Here is a 26,238-nt window from a genome sequence, read left to right as displayed (position 1 = left end):
CGAGTTGTGTCTGATGTGGTGGACAGAAGAGGAGGCTGATCAGGTTTATTCTTAAGAAAACTGATCAGCTAATCCCAAAGTACAGATCCTGTGTGGAGGGAAGGTGCAGAGCGATTTAAGTTCCATCCAAAGTATCATATGCAACTGCTCAATTTTTGAAGGTTGTTTTATGGTAGACATGACCTACATGGGTGATAACTGTCATAGGACATAAGAACATAAGACCACCATGTAGGTCCACCTCCACCACCATCAATACTGTATAAGCATTTGCTGTGGAAGTACTGACTGGTATTGGTTTTGCAGCATAAGTTTTGTGATGTAGACATGCAGCACTCATGTTTTGTTTGAGTTTTTTGCAGCAGAGGTAATGATAAAATGATAACCTTTTGTAGCAGATGTAATGATGTTTGTAAGTTTTTGAAACACAAATTGTGTTGTATAGCACTTATGCCATGTACACATCTTTGCAGTAGAAGAAATGTTGCATTTAAGTAAAGCCTGAATAGGTTTTTGCAGGTGATGCCATGTATAGCAGATGTCCTAGCACTCCCATCAGTAGGAGTTGGTAGGAGGTACAAGCTTTTGGGCAGCACAAATGTTGTGACACCCATGTTGGCACCATGGCAGGCTTCCCACTCCAAAGTAAATAGCAAGCTGTGGAGCGACTGGAACCCCCACTCCTACTTAAACCCCCACTGACATGTGTGGGCTGGATGGCATGTGCTCGAACAGAAGTTATGTGAACTATATCAAGCATGCAAAAATTCTTGTTTCATCCTAGTTAATGACCATTTATTGTTTGCTGAAGGTAACAACCATTCAGCAGTTGACAGCATAGTCCATTGGCTCATTACTGTAGTATTACTGTGGGGCTTGTAAAGTCTGACCACAGGTTGCTGAGAATTCCAATATTTATACAGAAACATGCAGATTGATATCTGATGGTCATGAAGTGGTTTGTGGGTGCCCCTCCATGGTTGGTTTAGTCTTAGGTGATGCATGTTAGAAGCTTGGCTGTGTTCTGAACAACATTCACATGTTTCCAAAAGGACTTCAGGAAAGGCCCTAGCATACATTACCAAATTTAGGTTGGACTTTCTAGTTGTCATTTTTGACTCTAGGTCTGACCAGTTTTGGGAAGACGGTATTATGTACAAGGCATGGCCGCGCCCACACCCATTATATATTGTTACTGCTGTGACATTTCATTATGATTCTTCGTGCGCGCCTTCTGTAGCTGTTATGCATGTGTTTGTTCTGTAAGACTATTTATTGCATGTTATGTTTTATTTGCGTGTGCCACGGGTACGCATGAGTAATATTCGTGGTTTTGGTAATTTCAGGGACAAAGCACTTGTTCTGAGATGCATGCATCAAGATCGCCCGGAAGGTATCCCTTTCGCACCATGTTCCTTGTCATCTAGCAGTCGGTGCGACTATGCTGGAAGCCAGCAGCAAAGGCCACTCATGTGTCCAACGGTAATGACTGTGTCCTCTGAAATTAAATGATGGATGAGGAGGTTCTCCTAAGCTGCCTGCATGGTGTCTTACTAATGGATGCTTTAAGTTGTGACCGTCGGGAGTTAAATGCAACTCAATCCCCAGCTCCGAGTCCCAGGAATAGCTTCTGAATTATCCCAGGTGGATCTACCAGACCGTCACCATCCGGCAGGTGACCAGTTTAAAGTTATCGCATAATGGTAAAAGTGTCGATGCCAATATGGGTCACTGCATCGTGTCATCAATGAAGGCTTGCGGACCGATTGTTAGGCACTTTTCTGGATTTTTGTATTGTCTTGCTGTAATATGACGGATTTGATCGTTTACCAGTCTAAGTCGGTCGCATTTTGCGAGTTCACGCCCGGCCAACGTCTAGTCTTGTTGGGCCAAACTGAGGCGTTGAAGCAAAGTTGTGTCCGTGTGTGATAATTCGGGGTAAATGACATATTTCCACCCGATGACTTGTGTGTCAAAAAACAAGAAGAACCGAACAATCATCATAAGTGTGAGCTTACACTAACCGTACATGACCATGACAGGACCCTGCCGATGATAGGAGTTAATATCATGGTATGATTCAGAAGTGCCAAAAAGTTCACCACACCTCTTCCCATATCACATTCCTTCGGTGTGTTTACGGGTACAAAGCTCTCTGGGCGTTATAACGGATGCTAGAGGGGTCGAGAGAGCGGTGCCGGGGAATCGGTCGAAAATGTATATGATTTCGGTGTGTTTTGCACGACTCGTTAAGCCATCAATTACTTGCCGGATGTCAACAATTCCTGGGTGAGGTCATTTAGACCTATCAATAACCGTTTGATTTTTTCTTTCGATGCGGTGCTAAGATCCTGTTAACCGGTTTGATGTTAGGATCCTTTTCAACGATGATATGCTAGGATCCTTAGATACAGAGGTACGTTTAAGCCCCAGGCGGTCGTTTCTAGAAGTGGAATGGAATCCAGTGTCGCGTGGAATTGTCAAAATTTTTGCTCTGGCGGTTGGAGTCGCTTAGCAACATAATGCTAACAATGTTATGTAATAATGTAATAAAATATGCCCCGGTGAAAACCGTTGCGTTTCGCCAAGGTTGTTCGAGCGCTTCCGTCCACGTCGAGACAGTAACCGATGACTGGCTTCCACAGGCATGGTCGACTGCTTCGTCCGTATTCCCCGTGAACAGGGTTTCCTGAGCTTCTGGCGCGGCAACTTGGCCAACGTCATCCGTTACTTCCCCACCCAGGCGCTCAACTTCGCATTCAAGGACAAGTACAAGCAGATCTTCCTGGGTGGTGTGGACAAGCGCACCCAGTTCTGGAGGTACTTCCTCGGTAACCTGGCCTCGGGCGGCGCCGCCGGTGCCACGTCGCTCTGCTTTGTCTACCCGTTGGACTTCGCCCGTACCCGGCTGGCCGCCGACGTCGGCAAGGGTGGCGCCCGCGAGTTCACCGGCCTGGGCAACTGCCTGGTCAAGACATTCAAGTCGGACGGCATGCTGGGCCTGTACCGCGGCTTCGGCGTCTCCGTGCAGGGCATCATCATCTACCGCGCCTCGTACTTCGGCTTCTTCGACACGGCCAAGGGCTACCTGCCCGACCCTAAGAACACCCCGCTCGTCGTATCGTGGGCCATCGCCCAGGTTAGTTGACTGAAGGTCACTTCTAACTTGTATCGCTGGCCGGAGTCACGAATTGGCCACTGGTATTGGATGTGAATTTGTGTGCCGCAAACGTAATCTGCATGCTAGTGCAATTTTTTCGGACATGATCCGTCTCTGTGAAATCGCCATTCAGATCCTGTCACTTCTCTTCACTGGGAAGCAAAACGTGAAATGTTCAAACCCATCCTTGTCCTACTGTTCAGCCGTGTATTCCGCCTTGAATCTATTGAAGATGTAAGAGACATATAGCAACCTCGTGCATGATTTGGATTTCGCCCGCATGCCTGTGGTAAAGGTCATTTGACGTCGGGGTCCTACTGTTTCCCAGACGGTGACCACCGTCGCCGGCATCATCTCGTATCCGTTCGACACCGTACGGAGGCGGATGATGATGCAGTCAGGCCGCAAGGGCACCGACATCATGTACAAGAGCACCCTCGATTGCTGGCGCAAGGTAGCCGCCCAGGAGGGCGGCGGTGCCTTCTTCAAGGGCGCCTTCTCCAACGTCCTCCGCGGCACAGGTGGGTGGAGCGGATTCTTCAGCGGCGTCTCGGGCCGGTTTAAGAACTCGTTCCGTATAGATGGGGCCTACTTTCCAAACGTTCTAGACATAAGGCCGCGGTGTTAAAGCGTCTTCGGCTCAGTTCTTATGCAACGATTGCTTGTTGACATGCCTTGATACGCGTGATGCCACATTACCCATTGTTTTGCGCGATTGCCGTTATAGCTGGCTCCCTCGGACCGAAATCGCCTTCAGCTTTATCGCAGGCCTTGTTGCGACCATAGTATTGGTGCTGTTTTATGCGTCAGTGTCTGGTGTTGTCGGTAGCGGGATGGCAACTGACTAGTCACTTTCTCTTTCAGGTGGTGCGCTCGTGCTCGTGCTGTACGACGAGCTGAAGACACTCATGTTCGGCTAGATGTTGCGTCAGCACCGGTGTTAGGAGCCAGAGGTTGCCACTAGCCGTATATTACGTTGCTTCGCCGTTGGTCTCACGCGCGCCGCCCAACGTCAACCTGGTCCGGTGGTTTGTTGGGAAATAGTTCTGGACCAGTGCAACAATGCAATGTACATACTGAGGTGCACATTCCGTGTACATCAACCGAAGCTCACGCGGGTCCTTGTGGAAGCTGCATTACGAACTGCCATGTCATCGCCCAGCCGACTTGCACGCGACGTAATGTCCTGTAATGATGAGCGTGAGAGGGTAGGAATGGCCGGCACCATCCTCAGCTGTCGTGCGTGAGTTCTTCACATGAGAATGACCTGTCGCCTCAGGGAATCTGTCAGTCACTGTAATTCGAAAATACACACGAGCACAGCCAGACAATTTCAGGCCGACCCGACATTGGCGCTGTGTTCCAATGGTGGCTCATGTCCACGTATAAAATACCCCAGTACCGAGCCACGTTCAGCAAGGCCCGTGCGTTTTCCAGTGTTTTCGATACCAATAGTCCAGTTGGTGGGAAGAGATACAAGCCAACAAGACGCCCACGTGAAGGGTGGTCTAGATGGCATTGGTGCTTGGACGACTGGGAGCCGAGACGCAGCTGCGGTGAAAGCGAGACAATGTGGAGAGAAATTAATTGTATTATTATTCAGCCGCTTCAAGGTCATAAACGTACCTTCGCTGGGACAGGAGCGCTCGATGCGTTGTGAGTGCAAAGAGATTAGGATTTGCTTTGCTCCAGCGGTAGGATGTTGGCGCTCAGTGGTGGTGCGTTACCTGTCGTCCACATCCAAGAGCGAGCCCAGGACGTCATCTCGGGGACCCAAACATCCAAAACCGCGTCCTGATTTTGAAAGGTTCATCGGGCTCGTCTACCTTTGACTTCGATAAAGCCGCTGCACAAACTTTCTGTCGCGAAAGTTGTTTTTTTCAGCAGTCCAGAAATGCTATTTTCTGCCGCCGGGCCGTTTTCGGGCGCTATGGTTAAGTTGCCCCGCCCCCTGGATCAGCCCTCGTGCGCCATGCCACATCTGTGTGATATTCGCGTTAGAACCAGACCAGTAACAGATGTAGCTGAAGTCACGAAGCGTGCATTTGGAAGAACACACTAACTGCTGGTGCCAGTCCAGCTTTCCACATCGCTGTCTGGCTGGCCTCGCTCCACTTCTCGGGACGCGGACACGCAAGCGCCCGCAGGAGCGCGCGCACTAGTCCCTGTCGCGGGACACGAGGGTGGGGGGGGGGGGGGGGGGTTGCGCCAGCTCCAATCGATAACGCCGGGCCGCCAGCTGACCTGCGGCCATGACGTCACGCCGCTGACGCCTCTGCCCGGCGACCTATTTCGGGACGGGTCAGCTGGCATGTTATGCGATGGTGGATGTCAGGGCGCAGCAGTCCGCGGGGATGGAATTTGGCCGGTCGCTTCTCCTCCCCGGCTAACAAGCGATCTATGGTCAAATGTGGGTGAGGGAAGGCCCGTTTACACCACGCCAGATTTCCGAACGATGGTGTGCTGTCGCATTTGTGTAACGCCTGCACGCCATTTGCCATCCCACGGACAGAATGATTTGCCCGTGATATATCCTCGTCCAATCAAGCTCCCCGAAACTCGCGGAATAGTGGAACTTGGCCACCTCTTAAACAAACCCGAGCAATAACAGCGGAATCATGACTAAGTTGAATATTTGTCGGTTAAGTCGAAACGACCACATGCAATGCCGAGAATTCATGGTCCCTCGATTGGCCCCCAGGGTCATGGCTCAGTCCAAGGTCCCTCAATATCCTGGTAAACCCCCGATCAAATCCAGTTAAGCCCCGTTTGATGACAGGGTCAGTAAAAGAAAATTGATCTCTCAAAATAAGGCGGCCTAAAGCCGTCGGGCCATTTTTCTTAAGGTGATTTGAGGGAGTGGATTTCCTGCTGCCTCTTCCCCGGCACGGGCTCTTTGTTAACCGTGGTGCTCCTTTCTTACCGTGACTCGTGGCGCCTCTCGTCCACCGCGCGCGTAATAGACGCGTGCGATATTAGCACAAAATCTGCCAGTTCTCTTGCCTGAGTTCTGGGGACTAATCGGGTTAAAGCAGATGACGCTGATGGCGGGGCCCAGCGCATTTCTCAGTTTAAAGTTTAAATTTTCGTAGTCAGTCACAACACAAAAAGCGCGCAGCAGGAGATTTGTATCTGTCCATGCTCACGACGCACGCCATTCTACTATTCCAGGGAGCTGCAATATGTTTGACTAATAGAAAGCACATCACGTCAGAAGTTGAAGCACTCCACCGGTTTCGCCGCTTTCTGCCACAAGCGCACACATTTCATCATTCGTAGTATGCGATGCCACTTGCGTCATTGCGATGTAGAATTCGTTCGCAAGCTGCTGCTTTTGCTTTTGACCATTAACTTAAAACCAGAGACGTAAAAACTGCAGCTTTTGCTAGTTTTGTTTTTTGCGAGTTTTGTCGTGCGCAGGTTAACGATTGCTAGTTATTCGAGTCACTTTATTTTTCCTGACTTCGATGGGATTTAGGAGCCAACCTTAACTCACTGTGTCACGTCTTCTCCGAAATGCTTAGCTTAAAATGGTAGGATCAGCGTCTGGAAAAATATATCAGCGCAAGTCATGTACATGTCTGCCGGCTATGTCCAGCCCTCCACGATGATAGGCAGATAGATTTCTGATCAAAAATAATTTGAGCACGAAGTGTCCAAAATCTGGGGACTTTTGTAATCGGGGGACCAAGCTCCAGGGTAGACCACAGTGAAGCGTGCCCCCTCTCCTCTTAAAAAAAATTATGGATGCGCCCCTGACCACACCTGAGCGTACCGCTGCACCGTCCGAAGCATTCCGTGTGTTCTCTCGGTACACTTTTGTTACGCCCCGTAACAAACTCCCTCCAAGCGTAACGTTATTTGACGACAGCCCCGTGGACATCGTGGCTCCACCAAGCCATTTCGAATTTGCCCTCATTGTGGATTCCTGGAAGTTTGCTAGAACGCAACACTTGAAGTGCACCTCTCCGCGGCTATCCCAGCTACAGATCGTGTGTACATTGGGGTGTAACGAACTGCATTTTTATCCTTGAGTCTATAAACAGAGATCGCTAAAGTGTTCCTTTTGGCCTATCCTAATCGTACGAGCCTTGGTCCAGGGCAGTAGAAAACCGACGCACGGCGTGTAGTCGAAAAGCTTCAGTTTGATGCAGCAAATCCCAAGAATATTTCCTGTGCGGAGCCGGAGAGAAAAGTCTTGGCTGCCATGGGCTTAGAGCCTGACCTGATCACACGCCCGCCGAGCTCCCATATTCTCGGATGGCCCTTGACATGTAACATCACATTGACAAGCCTTGGCGAGCTCCTTGGGGTTGCGGACAAAAGTACGCATAGAAAAAAGTACATATGGCAGTTGTTCGTAGGGTCAAATACGCATGCCTTATTTTCAAGAATTCGTAATTGAAAAGCACGTAAGATAACAATTGTACAACAAATTATTCGTCTGGGAAAAGTTCGTAGCGAAAATGTTCGCACGTGCAAAATTCTATACAGAAAAGGTAGCACGAATTGTTTGAAGGCAAGTGTTTATGCGTAACTTTTACTCAAGGATAACGTTCGTTTGGTAAATCTACGTAACGAAGTTTTTTAAGCGTTTTTTACGTAAACAGTTTTTACGTAAAAAATATTTTCGATGTGATGTGACTACACAGAAAACTTACGCAAATGTTCAAGGACGTAGTTTGCCTACCAATAGTACGCAAACAAAAGGTCATATGTAGATGTGTACTGCAGGTTAGAATGCATATACCTATCCTAGTCAGGCGTCGGGTGATTGGTCACTGCTGGGGTCACAGCATCCCGTCGACTGGGGAGAGGAGTTAGTGGAGAATGGCGACAGCTGCCCAGGTCAGGTCAAGTATCATGCCTAGCATGACTCCTCATCACATGACCGTTAACGCTTTGAAGCGCCGGACAAATGAACTCAAATCAATCGGAATAGTGCAAGAGGTGACTCTGGGATAGGGGAATGAAGGTTTAGGAAATCCGAAAAACGCGTACAATGCAGACCACCCGCTGAGTTTATTGTGTTCCCTAAATACCCTTCAACCTGACGTCGCTCTGTCGAAGACCCCGCCAGACGCCCGCTGAGCGCGCCACCGACGGCCGCTTCCGCAGCCAGCTCGCTTGTGGGAAACGGTCAGCAGACACTCAAGTGACAACCGATATACGACAGCTAATAGGCAGCAAATAGGAATCAAGAAAGAACAATGCAGCGCCTGAGCCCGCTTTGATTAGAGGCTGGCTTGCACCCGACCCAACGTCGCCTCAGAGTATGTCTTTTAAAACCAAATTTATCCGTGCGTCAAATCCATCTGCGTTTAAATAGGGAGATGACAATGTGGGAATGCACGCTGGATGAAAACCGAAAGAGCGTGATTTCTCGTATCAATATATCGAATGCACGGGCAAATGGATGTCGGGACCTCGTTGTGTGACGACAAATCCGAGGCGAAAGGGAGGATGGGACCGGGCATTTTGTGAGGAAGTTTTGAGAGAAGGGAAGAAAGAGACGGTGTTGGAGATTGTCATATCGTTGAAAAAAACAAAATACAGGTAAAATGGAGATCCACCTTTTCCACAAACACCCTTTACGAACATTCGTCGATGCAAACATTTTGACACACATTCTACACCAAACGGACGCTCGCGTAAGGACTTTCGAGTACGTACATCTGCCGCACGAACTTCACACCTGGCGCACATTTGCGTACGTACAAATGCCGACGCGCTTTTTGCATACCTATTTGTATCCCAATAGCTGCCTCATGTTTATCGTTTTACAATAAATATATTTATCTTTTGCAATATAGCTGAAGACGCCAAATGCTTTCTTCTCCGGTTTTTTGGTGCTTTCTCCATGGGTTTTTGCCGGCAATTTTGGCGGTCAGCCAACTGCGCAATACACATATATATCGGCTTACGCCTGTTCAGCACCGGAGGCTGCAAATTTAGAACGATGAGGGTCTCCCAAACTGCACTGTCAAGCCAAGCCGCATCAGGAGGGCCATTATCTCCGCTGCCATGGTGTTAGCAGCAACGGACGCATAGTTATAAATGCTACTCATATTCGAGACACACAGGAGTAAGCATCGTTCTCGCTGCAGCCACGGGATCAGCTAAACTAGCTCAGGACATGCTCGGGCTCAGGTGTTCGTTCCTACATGCACAATTATACAAATACACGTGTATTTCGTAGGCGACATACGAAATTCGCTTGATAATAAAATAGTACACAGAACGCGAAACGATGCATCCCAAAAACCCGATCATCACAGCTACCTTAGCTTCACTGTCCCGGGCTCTCATGGCTTTTCCAAAACGCTGCCGCTGCAAGTGTGTCCTGCCCCCCCCCCCCCCCGCAGTCAGCAGCAGAGGAGCAGTCTCGCCACCCTCATCCATTCGAGCGCCACGATCCTCCGCACGGCCCTGCGTCAGCTCACGCCCGGCGCTCGGCGCGGCCCCGTCGGTCCTCCCACCGCGCCGTTTTCGGGTCAGCCACGCGCTCAGGGTCGCGCGGACGCGAGGTCGCTGGGTGGCCGCCAGCCGGCTCGGCCGCCCGCCAGCCGCGCACGGGACCGGCCCGCCTGACAGCGTGCCCGGGATAGACGACCGGCGCATAATTTGGCAGCCGGGGGCGCGCGGCGCCCAGAATGGCCACGCCATCGGAATCTGGCGGCGGTGCCCGACAGCGCAGCGGCTCGGCGCCCGGTGTCACAGCTTCTTGGGCACGTTGGCGATGATCGGCTTGGGTCGGCTCCTGAAGAGGATCTTCTTGCGCACCACGGCCCGCACGTGGTAGCGACATTCGGCGCCGGCGCCTGCGTCCTCCGTCTCCATCGCGTCTGTGGACGAGGCGGGGTTAAGCACCGCATCGGAGCGAACAGCACGCGAGCTGTGGCCGTGTCAGAGACCACTGGCACGCAGTGAAGCCCATTTATCGCGCTCAAAATGGGCCTGGTGCGGACATATTAACACATTCGATACTGAAGCCTGATCCGCTCGCTGAAAGACCATTGGACGTAAAACATTCCGGACCACGAGCATGTTCACACGTGTCAAAACGGGTCACACCGCAACCCACAGGCCACAATGAATGATACCATGCGCGCTGGATGGAATTCACATATCCAAAATATTGTTCATTTCAACCCAGGCCACGGGGCAATGGCGCCTTACTTTAACAATTATGTTTTCCACATGAGCGACCAGGCCGTGGCGTTTTCTAGAGCCGGGATGTCCACAAGCACTAATGGCAGTATCGCGGTTTTCAGCACCAGGGACAGAAATGCCCCAAGGGCTGTCATACAGGACGTTGAAGTAGCTGTATCATTCAGTTCAATTATTATCCATCACGATACATCATTTCAATGAAACTGCCCCACCACGCATTGTTTTTGTGCCGCATCACGATGTGAGCCAAATGCAACCTTCCACTGTCGAGGACCATGAGTAATTTGCCCGACAGGACAGGGTAATTTGCCCGACAACACGGGCTGATGACGCCAGCCCCAACCTTGGTGGCCAGACATCGCTTAACTCAACTTAACCATCGCTTAACTCGGGCCGTAGGTGCGCAAGTCAGCAACCGGGACGCTGTCAATGACATCTATCTCGAAAGCGGTCTCTAGTACGACAGCAGTGTTCTAAACCGTGCGATATTAAACCACCAAACGCAACAAACTCAAAGTAATAAAGCTCACAATATCCACGCTCCTCCCAGTGCTTTAGTCACGCTATCAGAAGTGTCAACCATGATTAATCATCCATTCCGTGGTGTGAAATCTGCCTGGCATGACCACATTCACAGCCCAACACATTTCAAGCAACGTGCTTTTTGGATGGTAGTGCGAACGCTACGTTAGTGAGCCCATGCCTGCTAAATCATCCACAAAAGACGCGCTTTCCCTTGCATGGATCAAATCCAGTTGTGTGCGTTTACAAAGGCATCTTTGTTGGGTCAGGTTTCGGTACCGTTAATTTATAGGACATACGTCTTACGAAGTATGGCGCTGTATTCACCGCTGCATGCCCACTGCCCAACACTTCACTCGAAACCGCTGGGTCGGTTTGGCTACATCCGTTATGACCACGAGAGGAAGGAAAAGCATTTTAGGCAAATGAATTTCGTGACCCTCGGTCAGGCCATAGCTGAGTTATACGCTTTACAAGTTCACACACGAAGATTGCTTGCAAACAGGAACTCGCAAGCTTCCCGGCCGATCGGGCTGCGCGCCATGGAGGGACACGGGCTGGCACAAAGGCATATGCCACGAATCTACGGTCATGACATTCTCGAGTCATACGTCTGGCAACGCAAGCCGCTTATACGCTGCCAATCGCCACTGCCAAACACTTATCCCAAACAGCGCCGTGGCTTGTAAGACCCATCTCACGCACATGGCTCGACGCAAAAAGCAGGCGAATTCGTAGACGTAACGCGCTCGCCTGTTGCTGTCTCGATAATGCAGCACACAGCTCCGTCGACCCAATGGTTTGCGATATAGTGCTTGGCAAAAAACTGTAAGGGCAAACGCGGTACATATCTCGGAAATGCTTCAGCCTCGGGCCATGAAAACACAAGTACGCCACGTGCTAGCATGCGCTGTTAACTTGATATGCGGTTTAGCTCGACCGATCTGCTGGTTCCTGAGATTGTGTTCAACCGTCTTTACGCTTAATCTGACGAGGTGGGCTGGGCGTGACTAGACCCGCAGCCTAGTCACGCCCAGCCCGCGCACGATTCTATGCCACAAGCAACTGCGTATGATTCTATGCCACAAGCAGCCGCGTATGATTCTATGCCACAAGCAACTGCGTATGATTCTATGCCACAAGCAGCTGCGTATGATTCTATGCCACAAACCGCATAGTGACAAACGGAAGGGCGACCAATTTCGGTGTTATGTTGGCGGAAATCCAAACCGCCAGCGACCGGCACCGCCCTCGCGGCAGGGCCAGCAACTAATCGTTCTACCACTTGCCTACAGAGATCTCCCGCGTCGCCGCCTCGCCTTTCTCCATGACCAGCAGCGGCTTCTCGAGGGTGGCAACCTTGCCCCAGAGGATGTGGTGGCCGACGATGAGCACGGGCGCTCCCTGGCGCGTGAAGTGCAGGTCGCCGATCAGCTGGCCGGCCAGCGAGGAGCCCGAGCGAGACTCCAGGTCACCCTGAAGCTCAATGAGTGCCCAGGACGGCGGTGCGGCCGGTCCGCCCGCCTCCGCCCTCTGGGCTGAGAACGGGGCATCACCCGTTAGGGCCGTGGCGGGGGGGGGGGGGGGGGGCGGCAGAAGGATGTGTGTACAACATTAGGCGACACTCCGAAATGCTCAAGGTACGAGGGAAGGAAGCTCCTTGTGCGAACTGGCAAAGTAAGGAAGCGATTCTACGGTCCGCAACTAGCAGGGTTCATTAGGTAGGTAACTCAGTAGGTTATTGTACAAGTGGAAGTGCTTTAGATAGGTAGGTACGTAAGTCCATTAATTTGGCATGTGTGCGTGTACTGGAAATGCACGGACGCGTGGGCGCTATGGCAGAGCCCCCACGCCACACGTGCGCTGACAACAAGGCCTCGAATCATACCACAATCATACAATGCCCCTATGCTATGCGAACGACGGTTCCAGTCGTGATAATGAGACCCATCGAATGAGCAGCGTTATGGTCATCAACACCCTGCCAAGCTTTTAGCCTCCACTTCTGGCGGTGCTCCCAGGGTGGAGCACACTCAGCACACTTACAGCTTTGCGAAGATTTGCATGGCTTCCGCAGAGCACTGCAACAAACGAAAATCATGACACTTGTGCTGCAGCCGACATCAAGTCCAGAGTCGCCGCGTCAATGATGTGCTCATACCAAACGGTACCGATTAGCTGTTTCGGATGAATGATGCAGCCTACAGCAATACATTCATTATACTGATAAAGATCCATTACACGTTTTCGTACGGCATAAAAATTGTTGCTTGATACTTCCGTTTCCCCAGCAATCCCACGTATGCCGAAACCGCACTTCAAACAAAAAGAAAGTCAGACAAACACTACAGGTACACTTTTGATGTATATTGGAGTACCACCGATAAGCAATTCAATTAAATTTCCCGAACCGCAGTTCGAAATATCACTGGACAGGAGCTATTCCATAACATAGGCTATGCACACTCTGAAATGTTAAGACTCAGCACAGCGGATCCAATTTTTGGTACACGCAAGGAAGGGTTAATAATTGACAGGTCCCACAGATACCACAACGACAGAAAATTCGTAAGTTCACGCAGACGTTCAGAAGTAAAACATGACCAGGGAGAACATCAAGTGAATACAAAACATATACGCTTTAAGCGCCGAAACACTGACTTATATAGATCTAACGCTACGCACCTATAGTAGCTTGAACAGCCACTGGACAGGGGATATCATATACAGTATTGTATAATGTCCAACAAACACCTCAGATAAATATTCATAGCACCCGTCTTCGTCACAGAACATCCCAAAACGTATGGGGAATATACCGTGGCATGTCAGAAATATCTCCCAGTGAACCACTGGAATCCTAACAAGAGAAAAAACGCTGTGCCCCGCGTACGTTGAGTATCACCAGGTGCGGCCCGCACATGACAGTTGCTGCAGTGGCCCCGCGTCGCCGACCGCCGGCCTCAGCCGGGTAGCGGAGCCCCAGCGATGACGTGCTGCACGCGGCAGAGATCGGCAGGCGGCGGCCCCAGGCGCTCGACATCGTTCTGCAGCGCCTGCGTCAGCACCACGCCAAAGACAAAGGCGCCGACGGCCACCAGCGCCACAGCAAAGGTCAGCAGCCAGCGGTCCTTGCGCAACACCAGCTCGGGGTCCTTCTCCAGCAGCAGGCGCAGCAGGCACAGGCCGGGGAAGACGAGGATGAAGAGCGCCGCCAGGCTGCCCAGCAGCTGGATCACAGCCCCGATACTGGACACCAGCGCGGCCAGTAGCACGGAGGAGGTGAACCAGACGAACGCCACCACGTAGCGACGCGTGCGCTCGCCGGCGGCGGCGCGCGCCTCGTCCAGGCCGCGCGCCTCCACCCAGAGGCGTGCCGCCGCCTCGCGGCCGCAGAATAGCAGGATCGGGTACGTGGTGTACGTCTTGACGGCGATGGCCACGATGCCGACCATGACCCAGGGATCACGCGCGTCGTACGACATGAGCACGTCGCTGGTGACGCGGCCGCCGAAGGTCAGGTAGCCGAACGTGCCGGCCACGGTATAGGTGGCCACGCATACGGCGATAGCGGTGAGCGCGGCGCGTAGGAAGTTGGTGACGGTGCGTGTGCGCAGGCAGGAGTAGATGGGCACGACGGAGACGTGGCACTGGTAGCCGAAGCAGATGCTGGGCATGACGAGAAACACGTCCGTCCATGCGTCGGGGCCGTGCTTGATCGGGCCCGGCTGGAAGTGGCCCTGGTAGTACTTGAAAGCGATCAGGCCGTCCAGGTAGATGATGGCCAGCACACCCAGCGAGCTGGCGTACTTGAGAAAGTCGATCCGCCGCGAGAAGCAGAGCGGCAGCACGAAGAGCACGCAGCTCGCCGGCATGGTGAACAGGTGGTTCATGTACCACGTGTGGCAGAAGCGCGGCCCGAACAGCGACGAGAAGACGACGTCCGACTGGTCGCGTATGACGATGAGAAAGGTGACACATGTGCCGTAGCAGTAGAGCGCCACCACGCCGCTGCAGGCCCAGAGTCCGCCGGTACCCAGCAGACCGTGTACGGTGTCCTGGTATGTGGCGCTGGCGCTGTGGTCGGCGCACTCCGCCAGCACCAGCAACGCCGCCACGATGAACACCAGCAGCAGCGCCTGCACCGTCAGTGCCACGGCCACGCCGCCCGCCTGGTCGTACGCCTGCGGGAAGTTGAGCAGGCCGGCACCCAGCGCGGCGTTCACGATCAGAAACACGGCGCCCACCCAGCTGGTGCCCTCAATGTCCCCGGCCGGCGGCGGCGGCGGCAGCGGCTCCGGTGCCTCGTCCAGTGGATCCAGCAGCGGAACGTCGTTTAGCGGACCGTGGCCGTCCGCCGCCGGCGAGCCACTCGGGTGACGCCGGGACGACATGACGTCACTGCCCTGCAGCGCCTGCTCGCTGGCAGCGACACCTGCAACAGCCTGCCGCGTCTGCAACTGGCGACTCCGGCTGCCACCACCAGAGGAGCTGGTGCCCAAAAGCACTGGGACTTGCTGAAGCACAAACTTGGGGGTAAACAAACCACAATAGCTTGGATAACTGCCCAGTAATGTTGTGCTATGGTTTTGCACAAACCATCATAAATGCACTCAGCCATCTCTCTAGTATGCATCCATCTACCACATTCTTTCAGCACCAGCATTGCTCAGAAAATTGGAACTAGGTTGAGTCAGGAGTGTAGTATGTGACCACTGTGGATGATTGATATTTCTTGGAGCATTCTGGTGCAGCATCCACAGGGGTCATTCAGCACCTTTTCTACAGCCAAAATATTTCCCTATTTGTTTTGAAATATCTCATGTCCACTTGACCCATCTTAAACAAACCATAATCAGAGGTAGGAGGTACACAAAATTATATAGGCATGCATCATGTGTTACTGAGCAACTTGTAGAAAGCACAACATAAAGTGAGCTGTGGCAAGCACAATGGTTATGCTGTATACAAGCAAGAATCCAAAACCTTGACTGCAACATAGGGCACCTGGCACCTGTATGACTATCATCCAGTACAAAAGCAACAGCAACATGGGGCACTTGGCAACATGCCACCTACATTATCCAGTACTTCAACTATCTTTTGTTAATAAATAATGAAGAGCTTAAGAGGCACTGTGCAAATTGTGGTGCACTTAATGAAGCTGGTGCCATAACTAATCAAAAACATGAAGAAAGCTGACATTCTTTAAGCCACTGTGCTACCCCATGCCATTCACTAGGCATTGTCACTTGCTGACCTAGTCACACAGAAAGACTGGCTGTGTATCTAGAATGGCTGGGTGGTAAATGCATATCAACCTGAGGCGGCAAAACTGTTCCAGACCTACCTGTTTTCGAACGTCTGCCACGAAGGCACGAACTTGACCAGCTGTATGCGCCCTTCGTGGTTGAATAAACCACTTCAGACGCACGTAACACAACCCTTTCCCATGCAACGTTCAAAATTGTGGAAGACGCACTTCTTAGATGAACAGATCAGCGTAACATCAGCGACCACCCCATGAAACGGAACCGCGGCACCCCCGCGACAAACCACCGCAGTCAACAAAGAGCGGAGCGCGCCTTAAACGCCTCAAACCGCCTGAGCAGCCAACAACGAGGCCCACTACCCAAGAAAAACGCGGGAATATTGTTTTAATCCCTAAGATACTGCAATGTTCTACTCGCTCCATATACCAAGGTAAATTTTCTATTACAATTCATGGATGCCTCGCTGACTTCAAACCTGTAAGTGTCCTTCCGTTCAAGATAAGACACTCAGAAGATTGACTGACAGAAGATCGCTTCATCTGGGCATCAATAGCATATACACTTTGTCGTAGTTTGCGCATGCGCATGAGCAGAAGACGAAAAGCTGTAGGCAGTCGTGTTCGTGCCTTGCATACGTCTCCTATGTTATGCTGTAGAACAAAGCAGCGTCCAAACTCAAGTCCCTTCAATAATCCCGAACTGCAGGTTTTCACTCAAAAATGCAAGGGAAGTTCCCAAGGCAAAGGCCATGCCTTTATCTGCTATAAAGACACCCTCGTATCAATTGCGGCAATCGACCTTAGTCTTTCATGCTATTGCCACCTTGTGGGAGTATACCGAACTGTTGGTTGAGAATATTGTCACATTGTCGGCGAGTATCGGATGCGGGATGCGGCCAGGATTTTCTTGAGGCGGGGGGAGGGTGAGTTGTCGACGCTTGTGCTTCACGTCAATTTTTAGTGTTCTGTCGGGAGCCATATATGATCAAAAAGACAAAAAAAAAACAATGCGAGACCAAGTGGCAGACATACGCTTGGGTCCTTGGATCCCAAGGATTTAAGGGGCCTTATTATTGAGAGCCCGATGAACAGCCCGAATCTTACCTGGGCTGTTAATAAGGTATTTTGGACCCCGCGAATGTTCATCAAAATGAATCAGCAATTTGCAGCAACATGGCCGAGCCGCGTATTTTGTATGAAATGTATAGCATTTAGCCAGAATTGATAAATAACAAAAATTAGGCAACGCAGATTTGATCATGCGCGCTCGCAACTCTATGCAGAAACTCGACACCAGGCGTCGCGGTCACCGCGGCCCGCGCAACGTCGGCCCCGCGGCTTACACCAAGTCGTGGCCAAAGGGTGAACAAAAATGATGACACATTTAACGGAAGTACTTTTTAACGTGTCAGGGCTTCAAACCGCGCATGTTGGAGGTATTCTGGCATATATTTCATTCGTGCGTTTGTTAGATCGATAAAGTTAACAGATTGGTGCTGGAATCTGATGGTAGAACTGAAGGAGGAAAGGTAGAACCTCCATTTTTGTGCTGCTATAGATGATAATCTGCGCAGAGGACAACCTCAAATGTGTAAAAAGGCACGTCCAACCTAGCCTTTGGACGATATAAATTCACTCTCTAAAACATTCGGAAGTATTATTCCACGATTGTCACTCTCGTTTGCACGGCACCTGCCCCCTATTGCTACTTAAATATGCCAACGCCGTCCAGTTTAACGGAAACTGCAACCCAGGCTATCGATGTGCGTGCTTTCCAGATTCCGGGCGAGCAGGCTCAAACCTGATTACAATTTGTTTCGCTGGTCGATCCTGCAAAAGAAGGGGCAGACACGGGCTCGTTCGATTTTGAACCCATGTCGATCTCTTTCTGGGAATGTCCCCTCCCCCTGAATACAACGGTAGCAGGCATGTGCAATTTGAGAATACAACAATAGTTCGCGGTCAAGGGATGAAGGGCCATTCCGTCGCGCCGCGTGGTGTCTTCCGGCAGCCATCCTGGCGAGACGGGGCGGGATCCTTTGGCGGATCCAGAGGCCCTTAGACATGTCTTACCACATTGGTTCCCTCCCTGACGAGGGAGGCCTTGTGACCCGCGCGCATCGCACTTGAACCTGGATCGACGCAACAGCCCCCATTGATGAAATAACATACCTGATCGCCGCAGTTTGTCCAAAAATTGGCCCATAAAACCCAGTTTGGCTTAAGGGACCCATGCTAGTTTGGGTGGTAGGGCACAACGTTCGTTACTGGGAGCCCTGACTGGCACAGAACCCTTCCATTGCCTCAGTGTGAACAACCATCATAAACTGTCACGTTTTCTTTCATTGTTAGAGGACGATGACCAACGCAACAGGCCTCTGTCATTCATGATCCCGTCCCCGCCCCTGTTGAGCGCATCTTTCTCTGACAGAATCGAGGACCCTTGTTGACACAGAATACATTGTTCGACCCTGCACACCCCTGAACGATTCAGTAGCCCCGCATTGCTACAAGTAATTTTTACAGGGGCCCCGACCAATGTAAATTGCGGGATCAGCCGTGTCCCTGCTTGTGAAATGGGCCCCCAGAGCTCAGACCGACACGGAGCCGACTGTTCGGTATTGGTAATCTCTGGCCAAAACTGAGGAATGCTCTCTTTCAGGGGTTCCCAAGAGGATCTTTGACATTTGAGATCACGGCCCTACTACGCTTAATGTGACCTACAGGCAGCCGTTTGGGGCGTTTAGCCTTCCAATCGGGCCCTTGATCTTTAGTCTCAAAAGACCCTTCGCCTCCTTTACGGGCCCCCTCAAACACCACTTCTGACCGACTCGGGCCACCTGCCGCCACACGACCCCTGTAAGGCACTGTGGCCCCTGACAAAGGAACCCCTCATTGTGTCAAGGTCCATGAACACTACAAATCGCGGGCCCCGGTCATGTTCCTGCTCGGGGAATGGGTCTCAGGACCCCAGACGGACATGGAGCCGACTGTTTGGCTCCGTCTTGAGGCCCTACATGATAGGGATAGAGAACGCCAATAAGAAGGACCTAATAGAGGCCCTCTGATTGACATTTCAGGCCATTGTACTTCAGGTGGGGGGGGGGGGGGGGCGGGGCAGGTCCGAGTCTAATCGCTCCTTTATCTTTGTTCCCAAGGGGCCTTCTGGCCTCTCTTCGAACCTCCTCATGCAAGATCCGTACCCGAATAGGGGCCATCAACCGAGACATGATCCCCTGCTATGCACTGTAGGTCTCTGTTCGACAAAGGGGCCCCAACAACCGTTTTGGGACCCAGACAAATGCAAGTCATAACCCCAGTCTTACCCCTACTTGGAAAATGCCCCCCCCCCCAAAGCTCAGCCTGGCAGCGGGCCAATTGTTTGGTGCTCGTGGTCTCTAGCCTATTTAGACACCAACATTATCTAAGGGGTCCTCAAACAGCCCAAGAGAGCCTCTGACTGATATATCAGGTCACCATCCTACGAACCGCAATTCTTGGTGTGACCTGCAGCCAATCCTTCGGGTTGTTATGCTCTCCAACCGGGCCTCGGATAGTTTGTTCTGTTGAGCCGCCCGGGCCCCTCATCGAGCCTAATCGAGCACTGCCCTTGGTCGCCTCGGGGCTCCTTGCGAGCAAAAGGCCATCTGCTAGGTGCTGTAAGCATCTGACATATACAGGGGCGCCGACCAGTGTAAATCGCTGGTCTCAGCTTTGTAGCTTATTGGGAAGTGGGCCCTCAGGCCCACACCCATACGGAGCGGACTGTGCGGCACTGGTGGTGCCTGACCAACATACAGACCCATATAGACCCAGGGTGTCCCTGATCGGTGCAATAGGCCTTTTGACTGTTATTTAAGGGTCCGTGCCCGCAGGCCCGGGCCCCTAAACAAGACTCGGACCAGCACTTCGTGCTCTTAGACCCTCCGATCGAGCCCTTGATCGTCGGACCCGTCGGGTCCTCCAGGCTCTTCGGGCACCTTCCGGCACTGCCTCTGGCTGACTTGGAGCCCTTTTCCAGCACAGCGTCCCGTTAGGTGCTGTGGGGCCCGACCAGTATAAATCGCTGGCTCCGGCTTTAGCCCTGGCTGGGAAATAGACCCATGCTGCCACTTGAAATAGACTCCCTATGCTTGCTTGGATGACAAAAATAAGACAATCTCTTCCACAAATCCGTCAGGAGTCCCATTCGGGCCACCTAAAATATGAGGAAAAGATAGTTTTGGCCCCTACCTCATACATGGGGGACAGCTTGCCTTAGGGATACACCACCATTGGGCTTCTGAGCCTAAGATAGACCCACTCCAGACCAGACCTCCTCCACACCAGAAAGGGGCCCGTACCGTGCCTGAAAGTGACATGAGACTTTCCGTCTTGAAATGGGTCATTTCCAGCCTAAGATGAGCGGTTCGCGAACACAAAATCATTTCCTTCTGAGCTTGAAATGGGCCCTTTCCGGACCAGACATGGACCCTCTGAGCTTACTTTGGTGACACAGCAAGCAAGCACTACCAAATAGCGGACAGTCTTTTCTGGCCCACCTGATTTTTTTTTGGGGGGGGGGCGAAGGGACAAAACGATACTTTTCTCCCTCTTGAAAATAGGGGGGGAGTGGCAATTTACCACTGCTGCGCTGCCCCCACCCCCCCCCCCCCCCCCCACCCGATACGCCGCCATCTCTACGACCCTGAATGGGCCCCTCTTCAGCGTCAGATGGAGCCATGTACAAGCAAGAATGAGTCCTCGACAGTTAATAATGGACTCCCTACAGCTCATCATATGCCCTCTACAAGTAATGATGGGTCCTCTGCGGGTCAGAATGGGCCCGCTTAAGGCCAGAATGGGACCTTCGCAAGTCAGAAGGAGTCATCCAATCAGTAACGGGACGTCTACAGAACAGACTCATCCTGCACGGGCCGGAAAGGGCTCTCCAGTCAATAAAAGGCGTTTTTCAGGTTAGAGTGGGCTCTCTGCAGGCTCAGAAATAGTATGGCCTCTTCTGGTCAGAATGGATTTTAAATAGGTCAGAATGCGCCCTCTATAATGCGGCTCTTGCTGAACTGGCCAGAATGAGCTTTTGCATGCTTACATAAACACTTACAGTTAACACGCGCTCGGGTGGGGGTCAATTTGACCCTCCTAAGGTTTTTCCAAAATAGTTTCCAAACGGCAGGGCGTAGTCCCGCCAAATTTTGCATAGCTGTAGACAATTGGAAAGCGGATCGCTTGGTATCAAAAATTTAGATGTGCCTTGTAAGGTCGCTGATCTACCGCACCTCAAAGTTAAGGCATGGTTGCAGCGAAGCCAATTTCTAGGGAATCGCTCAATCTGGTGCAACAACGGAGTGTTTATCGCAGCCATACATTTTTGAGAAGCTTTCTTAGGCAACACGAATATTGAATAAACAAATTACGTTGACCTAAGGTAAGTTTTGAAGGTCGGACAAATATCAAAACGAACCTGTTTTATTTCTCTACGGCTTGCTGTATGGTATAGTTTTTGGTGCTCATTTCAAATTTATTGACAGCAAGAGCCGCATTATAGACCCAGGTTAACATTTAGTTGCTAGAACCATACTGCCTAGTGTAATCCTTTGCCGCTTATTCAAATGCAAAACTCAGAGCAGTCTTGTATGATTTTGGTCATCATGACCCCCAAGGGATCAAACAAGGCCACTGACCATAAATGAGCATGTGACATTTTGCTTAGAAACAGTTATCTAGGTTCTGGGAGCACTTTGAAGACTAACTTTAAATTTGATCTTGCTTGACCTTATTTGACCCGAAGGTCATGACCTAGGAGCCTCAAACTTTAACCCAAGTGAGCTCACGTACAGTTCAGTACACTCTGTAAAATTGGTGTCTTTATATTCTCTAGTTCCCGAGATCTCAGAGGGGTTAAACTGACCCCCACCCGAGCGAACGGTAGCCAGCCGGCCACCCGGGCGCGTGTTAAGAACTGGCCCTTCACAAACCAGAGTGGACCTTCGTTAGGCCCTCCAAGTTGGAGAGGGGTGGCGAACTGCCTCCACTGCCCCCTCCCCAGTTACCGCGTCCTTGCTCATACATACCAGACCATGCCTTTAAGCGACACAATATTGATGCAGGCGTGTTCCTTGTTTAATTCCGAGCATCATGGTCGATGCTTTTATGCGTTTTAAACATACCTTTATGATACCTGGCTCCGTTAATATAAGAATGTCGGGCCGCCGGTCGCGTCCCGTGGCGTCGTCGGTTGCTGACCGCTGCCCACGCCGGCCTTAGATCACCGTGCAGTGTTCCTCAAAAACCGCCGCTGCTCCGAAAGCAAAAAAGCTGGGGACACGTTTTTGATGCCAAAACACGCACAATGAATGCCCCATAGCGTACTGAAAGTTTGAGCGCGATTGCACCATAAGCCAGTAAGGTATTTTTATAAAAAAACCTTAGGGGGATAGCAGCGACCCCCATCAGGACAAGGGTTAATATCATGGAGAGCCAAAGAAGTGGTGGTATTGCATGTTCTAAAAATGCATCACCTGGGCGAACAGACTACATGTAAGTGTCTTGCATGTAAAACAGCACGCATTTGAAAAATTGTGACATTTGCCGTTCAAAACTGAATCGCTTTACGTCCGCTGCCGCACACACATATGTCTGTCAGAAGCGTGATTGATCTGTTCGCGACGGGCCTGGACCGTTGAAGCCATAGATGTTTCAATTAGTTAGTGTTTGAGCTCACTCGGTCCTTTTCCGACGATGTATACGTAAGGTTTGTGAATTCAATGCATTCCAGAATGATGGCTCTCTGAGCAACTCTTGGCACCCATGCCCATCTAAGCCATCTGCTTCCCAGACGCTAGGAACGCATGCAAGGGCTCTCGACAACGCACCTGTGAAACCTGTCCGTATCTGTCACCTGGTTTCTAGCTGTCCCAGCGGTGCACCGGTCTGACGATTGGGAAAACTGATCAGCAGCTGAAGCTGACGTCTTCCGACACATCCGCTTCTGATTTTCTGATGCACCTGATCTGCGTGACCTGCACATCATGCACAGCATGGCCTCAACGCAGCCTGCCCGTCTCCGACGTGGCCTTGAGCGGCTCTCGTCGGCGGTTCGTGGAAGCCTTGCACGCAGAGCGCGATTCCCCGCAGACAGAGCCACGCTTTAATACCGGCCCGCCGGGATGGCATTGTGTGCCTGGGCCGATCCGGGGCGGGGCCGTACCCCCCACAGCGCCGCTGGTCGCTCCCGTCGGCGCCGTGAACTCATCCATGCATACATTAGCCCGCGACGGCCGCGGCGGAACCGATCTGCATTTCGCGGTGGCGCAACCGTCTCGCACGCGCGGCGGCGCGCCGGCCGCGGCATGCCCGGCCCACGTGTCACTGGGAGCGTGGGCGGCGTGGCAAACGCCGGTCTGGCGATCGCCGGCGGCGGTGGCGCGCGTGCCCGCCGGTGGTGGTATCGTGTGTGGGCCGTCTGTCAACCGCTGGGCACCGCGCGCTACGCGGGACCACCGCGGCGGCCGGCGTTGCCTGAGGCGCCGCGCCGGCGGAGTTGGGTCGCGGCTAGGGACACGAGGCCGGGCCGGACGCTGAGTGGTGCGGAAGGGCGAGCGGCCGGCCGTGTCGGCCGCCGTCCTTCTTCCTGACCCCAAAACGGCGGCGCGTGTTCTGACGCGATCGCCGATAGCGCAGCTGACAAACCGGCCCGGCTAAGTAGTGGCGCTAATTGCGGGCGTTTGGCGGGACGCGGCGCGCGGTGCGCGACGGGGCGGTCAGCGGGACGGCGCCGGCGCCGCCCGCGACACAAGTGACGCAGCGGGCGGCACAAATCAACGGTGCCCTGCCGCCACGCGCACATCCGCCTAGGTGGACGCCATTGAGAGACGTCCCGGTTCGCGCCCGCGGCCCGCAGAGCGTGGCGCGGTCGGGTCGCGTGCTGGTGATCGGCCGCCGTCCCGTCTAGGGTTTCCAAGTGAGATCTTGTGTGACACACGTTCCTGGTAGTTTTTCAAGGGTGGCAGGGTGACCAGTGTTCTCATCCTGAGCTAGTCAGCGGGCCGGGTAGATAATTGAAATACCTGCCCACACAGCATCTCCAGCGGGTCCATAATTTACCTTTTGCTTCATTGTCATTCTCTTCGAACGGATCCATTAGTTTCACTCGTCGCTAATTTCCGTCCTTGGAAGCGGCAGTAAAAACCACAATGATCTAATCAAGCAGGTGCGCAGCTGCCGGAGATATCGTTGGTACCTATGCGTAGCGAAAGGTGTTAGCACAACTATTGATAAAACACAAAAAGAAAGGGACCTTAGATGAAAATATGCGACACCACCCACAAAACAAGCGCACTTTTTTAGCGAATCAAAAGCATCAGAGAGAAGCAGCGTTTAAAAACCTACCGAAAAATACAGCTTTATTATGTGTATGGAGCCATCACATATGCATAACGGCATCCAAGCACCGCAGGACCCGACCCGCTATCAAGAATGAGGCTGATGATCGGCATGAGGATCATAACGATTGGTGAAACCTAGGAGACCGGCGGTCGATTCCGTCTTCACCGGAGGAATCCAAACGACCTAAAGTACGGCCGGCATTGGACGGTTGTGGCTGACGGCAAGGGGCAGAGCGATGCTGCGCCCAGTGGCAGACACAGGTACTGTAGAGCGTGCGACCGACAACAGCAGGGCTTGTCTAAGTCTGGAGCGCTCAGTGGGAATATGACTGGTGCGTTCAAAAGTCAGTTTCCGTCGGGCCAGTCTCGAGGTATGTTTTTCTTTTCGGGACAGGAAGCATAACCCACTGACTGTTGGGTTACAGTACTGCGTTGATGAAGCAGTATGGTAAGGGGAGTTAAAATAAGTGCGCCACCGCAGCTATTAGGGCGAGGACAATCGGCCACATCTGAACTGAAGTGTGAACCGGCTGGCGTGCCTTGACCGCTGGGTGTGAGGCAGCAGCCACAGTGTAAAGCCGCAAGGTGCTTGTAACCACAATTTAATGCCCGTGCTTTAAAATGTCGCGACAACTATGTCACAAGCATACGTCAGCGTTTGCATATACGAGCCTGCGGTATTGCTACGACGTGGGCCAGTGCCGTCATCACGCACGGTAGAGTCCAGCCGCACGCTGGGTGTGGCCGCCGCCACCTCGTGTCGGTACGTGTTGCCACTGCCACGTGGCGCACCGGTGGCGACGGCGGCCGTGCGCGACAAGCGGCCCTTGTTGTCTCGTCTCGCCTAGCCTCGCCTCGCCTTGCGAAGGACGGCACGCGCTGCCTCCCGCAGCTGCGCGTGGTGTGCGGATGTCACTTTCACCGGCGCAGATTGGATGTGAATAGGAGAACGGTGAGCGCGCCGCGCATACGCACGGAGGCGGCCAGCTGGCTGGGCCGCGTGGTCCATGTTTATTTAGCGCGCCTTCGGGGCACTCGACGCCAATCTGGGCCCGGTTCGGGCGGTCGCGACCGGGCGCGCGCGCCCGCTGACCCACTTGGTGGGTTGGTGCTGGCCGTGAAGCGTGCCGCGCCCGACACGACGGCGCGTCCGCCTGGTCGGTGGGAATTGCTGCGAGACGCCTTTGTGAGGCAAGACGGCGACGCTCGAGAGTGGCTGCCGGCGCGCTGGAGCATTGTCACGCAGAATAGAATGCATGGTCCGAATGGAATGTGAAATGGAATGCATGCACGGTACCGGAATGGAATACATGGTCGCGCGGCTGGTCTGATATGAATCTGGTGCATCGACAGGCGTCGGCATTGACAGGGATGTCTCGCAAGAAATGATAATGCCACCGCAAAGGTTAGTTATGGGCTTAAATTTCCTCTGCGATTATAAAATGTCAAATGGTGTTCGAGATATGCGTTGTCAACGAGTTCATTTATTGGCGGCCTTTGGGCATCGCTGCAATGCCAGTAATGGCACTGCTTAGTAGTGCATCCAGCTATTCTTACTTGCTCCACCAATGATCTCTCCCTGCAGTATGTTTAATGGGCGAAAGGGAGGGAGCTCCCCGTACCCTTTTATGGAGGAGATGTGAGAGAACGGAATATGAAATTTGCAAAGTCGAAATGAAATAAACGATTCTGTCGCTAACTTCTCAAGTACTTCATCAGAGAACGAA

At 52.4% G+C, this 26,238-nt stretch overlaps 3 protein-coding genes across 4 annotated transcripts; 1 reads left to right on the top strand and 2 right to left on the bottom strand.

The window, feature by feature from the left end:
• Positions 1-2,888: 2,888 nt before the first annotated feature.
• LOC119091389 (ADP,ATP carrier protein) lies at positions 2,889-4,486 on the top strand (the record flags this gene model as incomplete). Its single annotated transcript, XM_037214157.1, is given in 3 exon segments — positions 2,889-3,139; positions 3,489-3,681; positions 4,025-4,486. Coding segments are annotated over 3 exon segments (500 nt in total), but the record flags the coding sequence as incomplete, so codon positions are not given.
• A 5,388-nt stretch (positions 4,487-9,874) lies between these two features.
• LOC119092504 (chromosome transmission fidelity protein 8 homolog) lies at positions 9,875-12,752 on the bottom strand. Its single transcript, XM_037215465.1, has 3 exons — positions 12,744-12,752; positions 12,145-12,388; positions 9,875-10,005 (listed from the first exon to the last, which is right to left on the bottom strand). The coding sequence occupies exons 1-3, from the start codon at positions 12,750-12,752 to the stop codon at positions 9,875-9,877; spliced, it is 384 nt and encodes a 127-aa protein (XP_037071360.1).
• A 149-nt stretch (positions 12,753-12,901) lies between these two features.
• On the bottom strand, positions 12,902-16,454 carry LOC119091989 (putative sodium-coupled neutral amino acid transporter 7). Of its 2 annotated transcripts, none has more exons than XR_005093482.1 (2): positions 16,206-16,454; positions 12,902-12,936 (listed from the first exon to the last, which is right to left on the bottom strand). XR_005093482.1 is itself a non-coding variant. In XM_037214933.1 (2 exons), the coding sequence occupies exon 2, from the start codon at positions 15,247-15,249 to the stop codon at positions 13,819-13,821; it is 1,431 nt and encodes a 476-aa protein (XP_037070828.1). In that variant the 5' UTR covers positions 15,250-15,290; positions 16,206-16,454; the 3' UTR covers positions 13,208-13,818. The 2 variants fall into 2 exon arrangements, 1 of the variants encoding a protein (XP_037070828.1); XM_037214933.1 differs by lacking the exon at positions 12,902-12,936 and adding an exon at positions 13,208-15,290.
• Positions 16,455-26,238: the final 9,784 nt, after the last annotated feature.

This window comes from Pollicipes pollicipes, unplaced genomic scaffold, assembly GCF_011947565.3.
Source record: "Pollicipes pollicipes isolate AB1234 unplaced genomic scaffold, Ppol_2.1 Scaffold_3447;HRSCAF=4054_pilon_pilon_pilon, whole genome shotgun sequence".
In the NCBI taxonomy this organism is placed as follows: Eukaryota; Metazoa; Arthropoda; class Thecostraca; order Pollicipedomorpha; family Pollicipedidae; genus Pollicipes; species Pollicipes pollicipes.
Note: the sequence above shows the minus strand (reverse complement) of the source record. Positions and strands in the feature narration are given on the sequence as shown.

Bases quoted from the DNA above. Each gene is read 5' to 3' on its own strand.
- LOC119092504 (XM_037215465.1), bottom strand. The intron at 10,006-12,144 runs GCAAGTGGTAGA...CCTCGTCCACAG, and splicing joins GACGCGGGAGATCTCTGTAG to ACGCGATGGAGACGGAGGAC.
- LOC119091989 (XM_037214933.1), bottom strand. From the start codon at position 15,249: ATGTCGTCCCGGCGTCACCCGAGTGGCTCGCCGGCGGCGGACGGCCAC.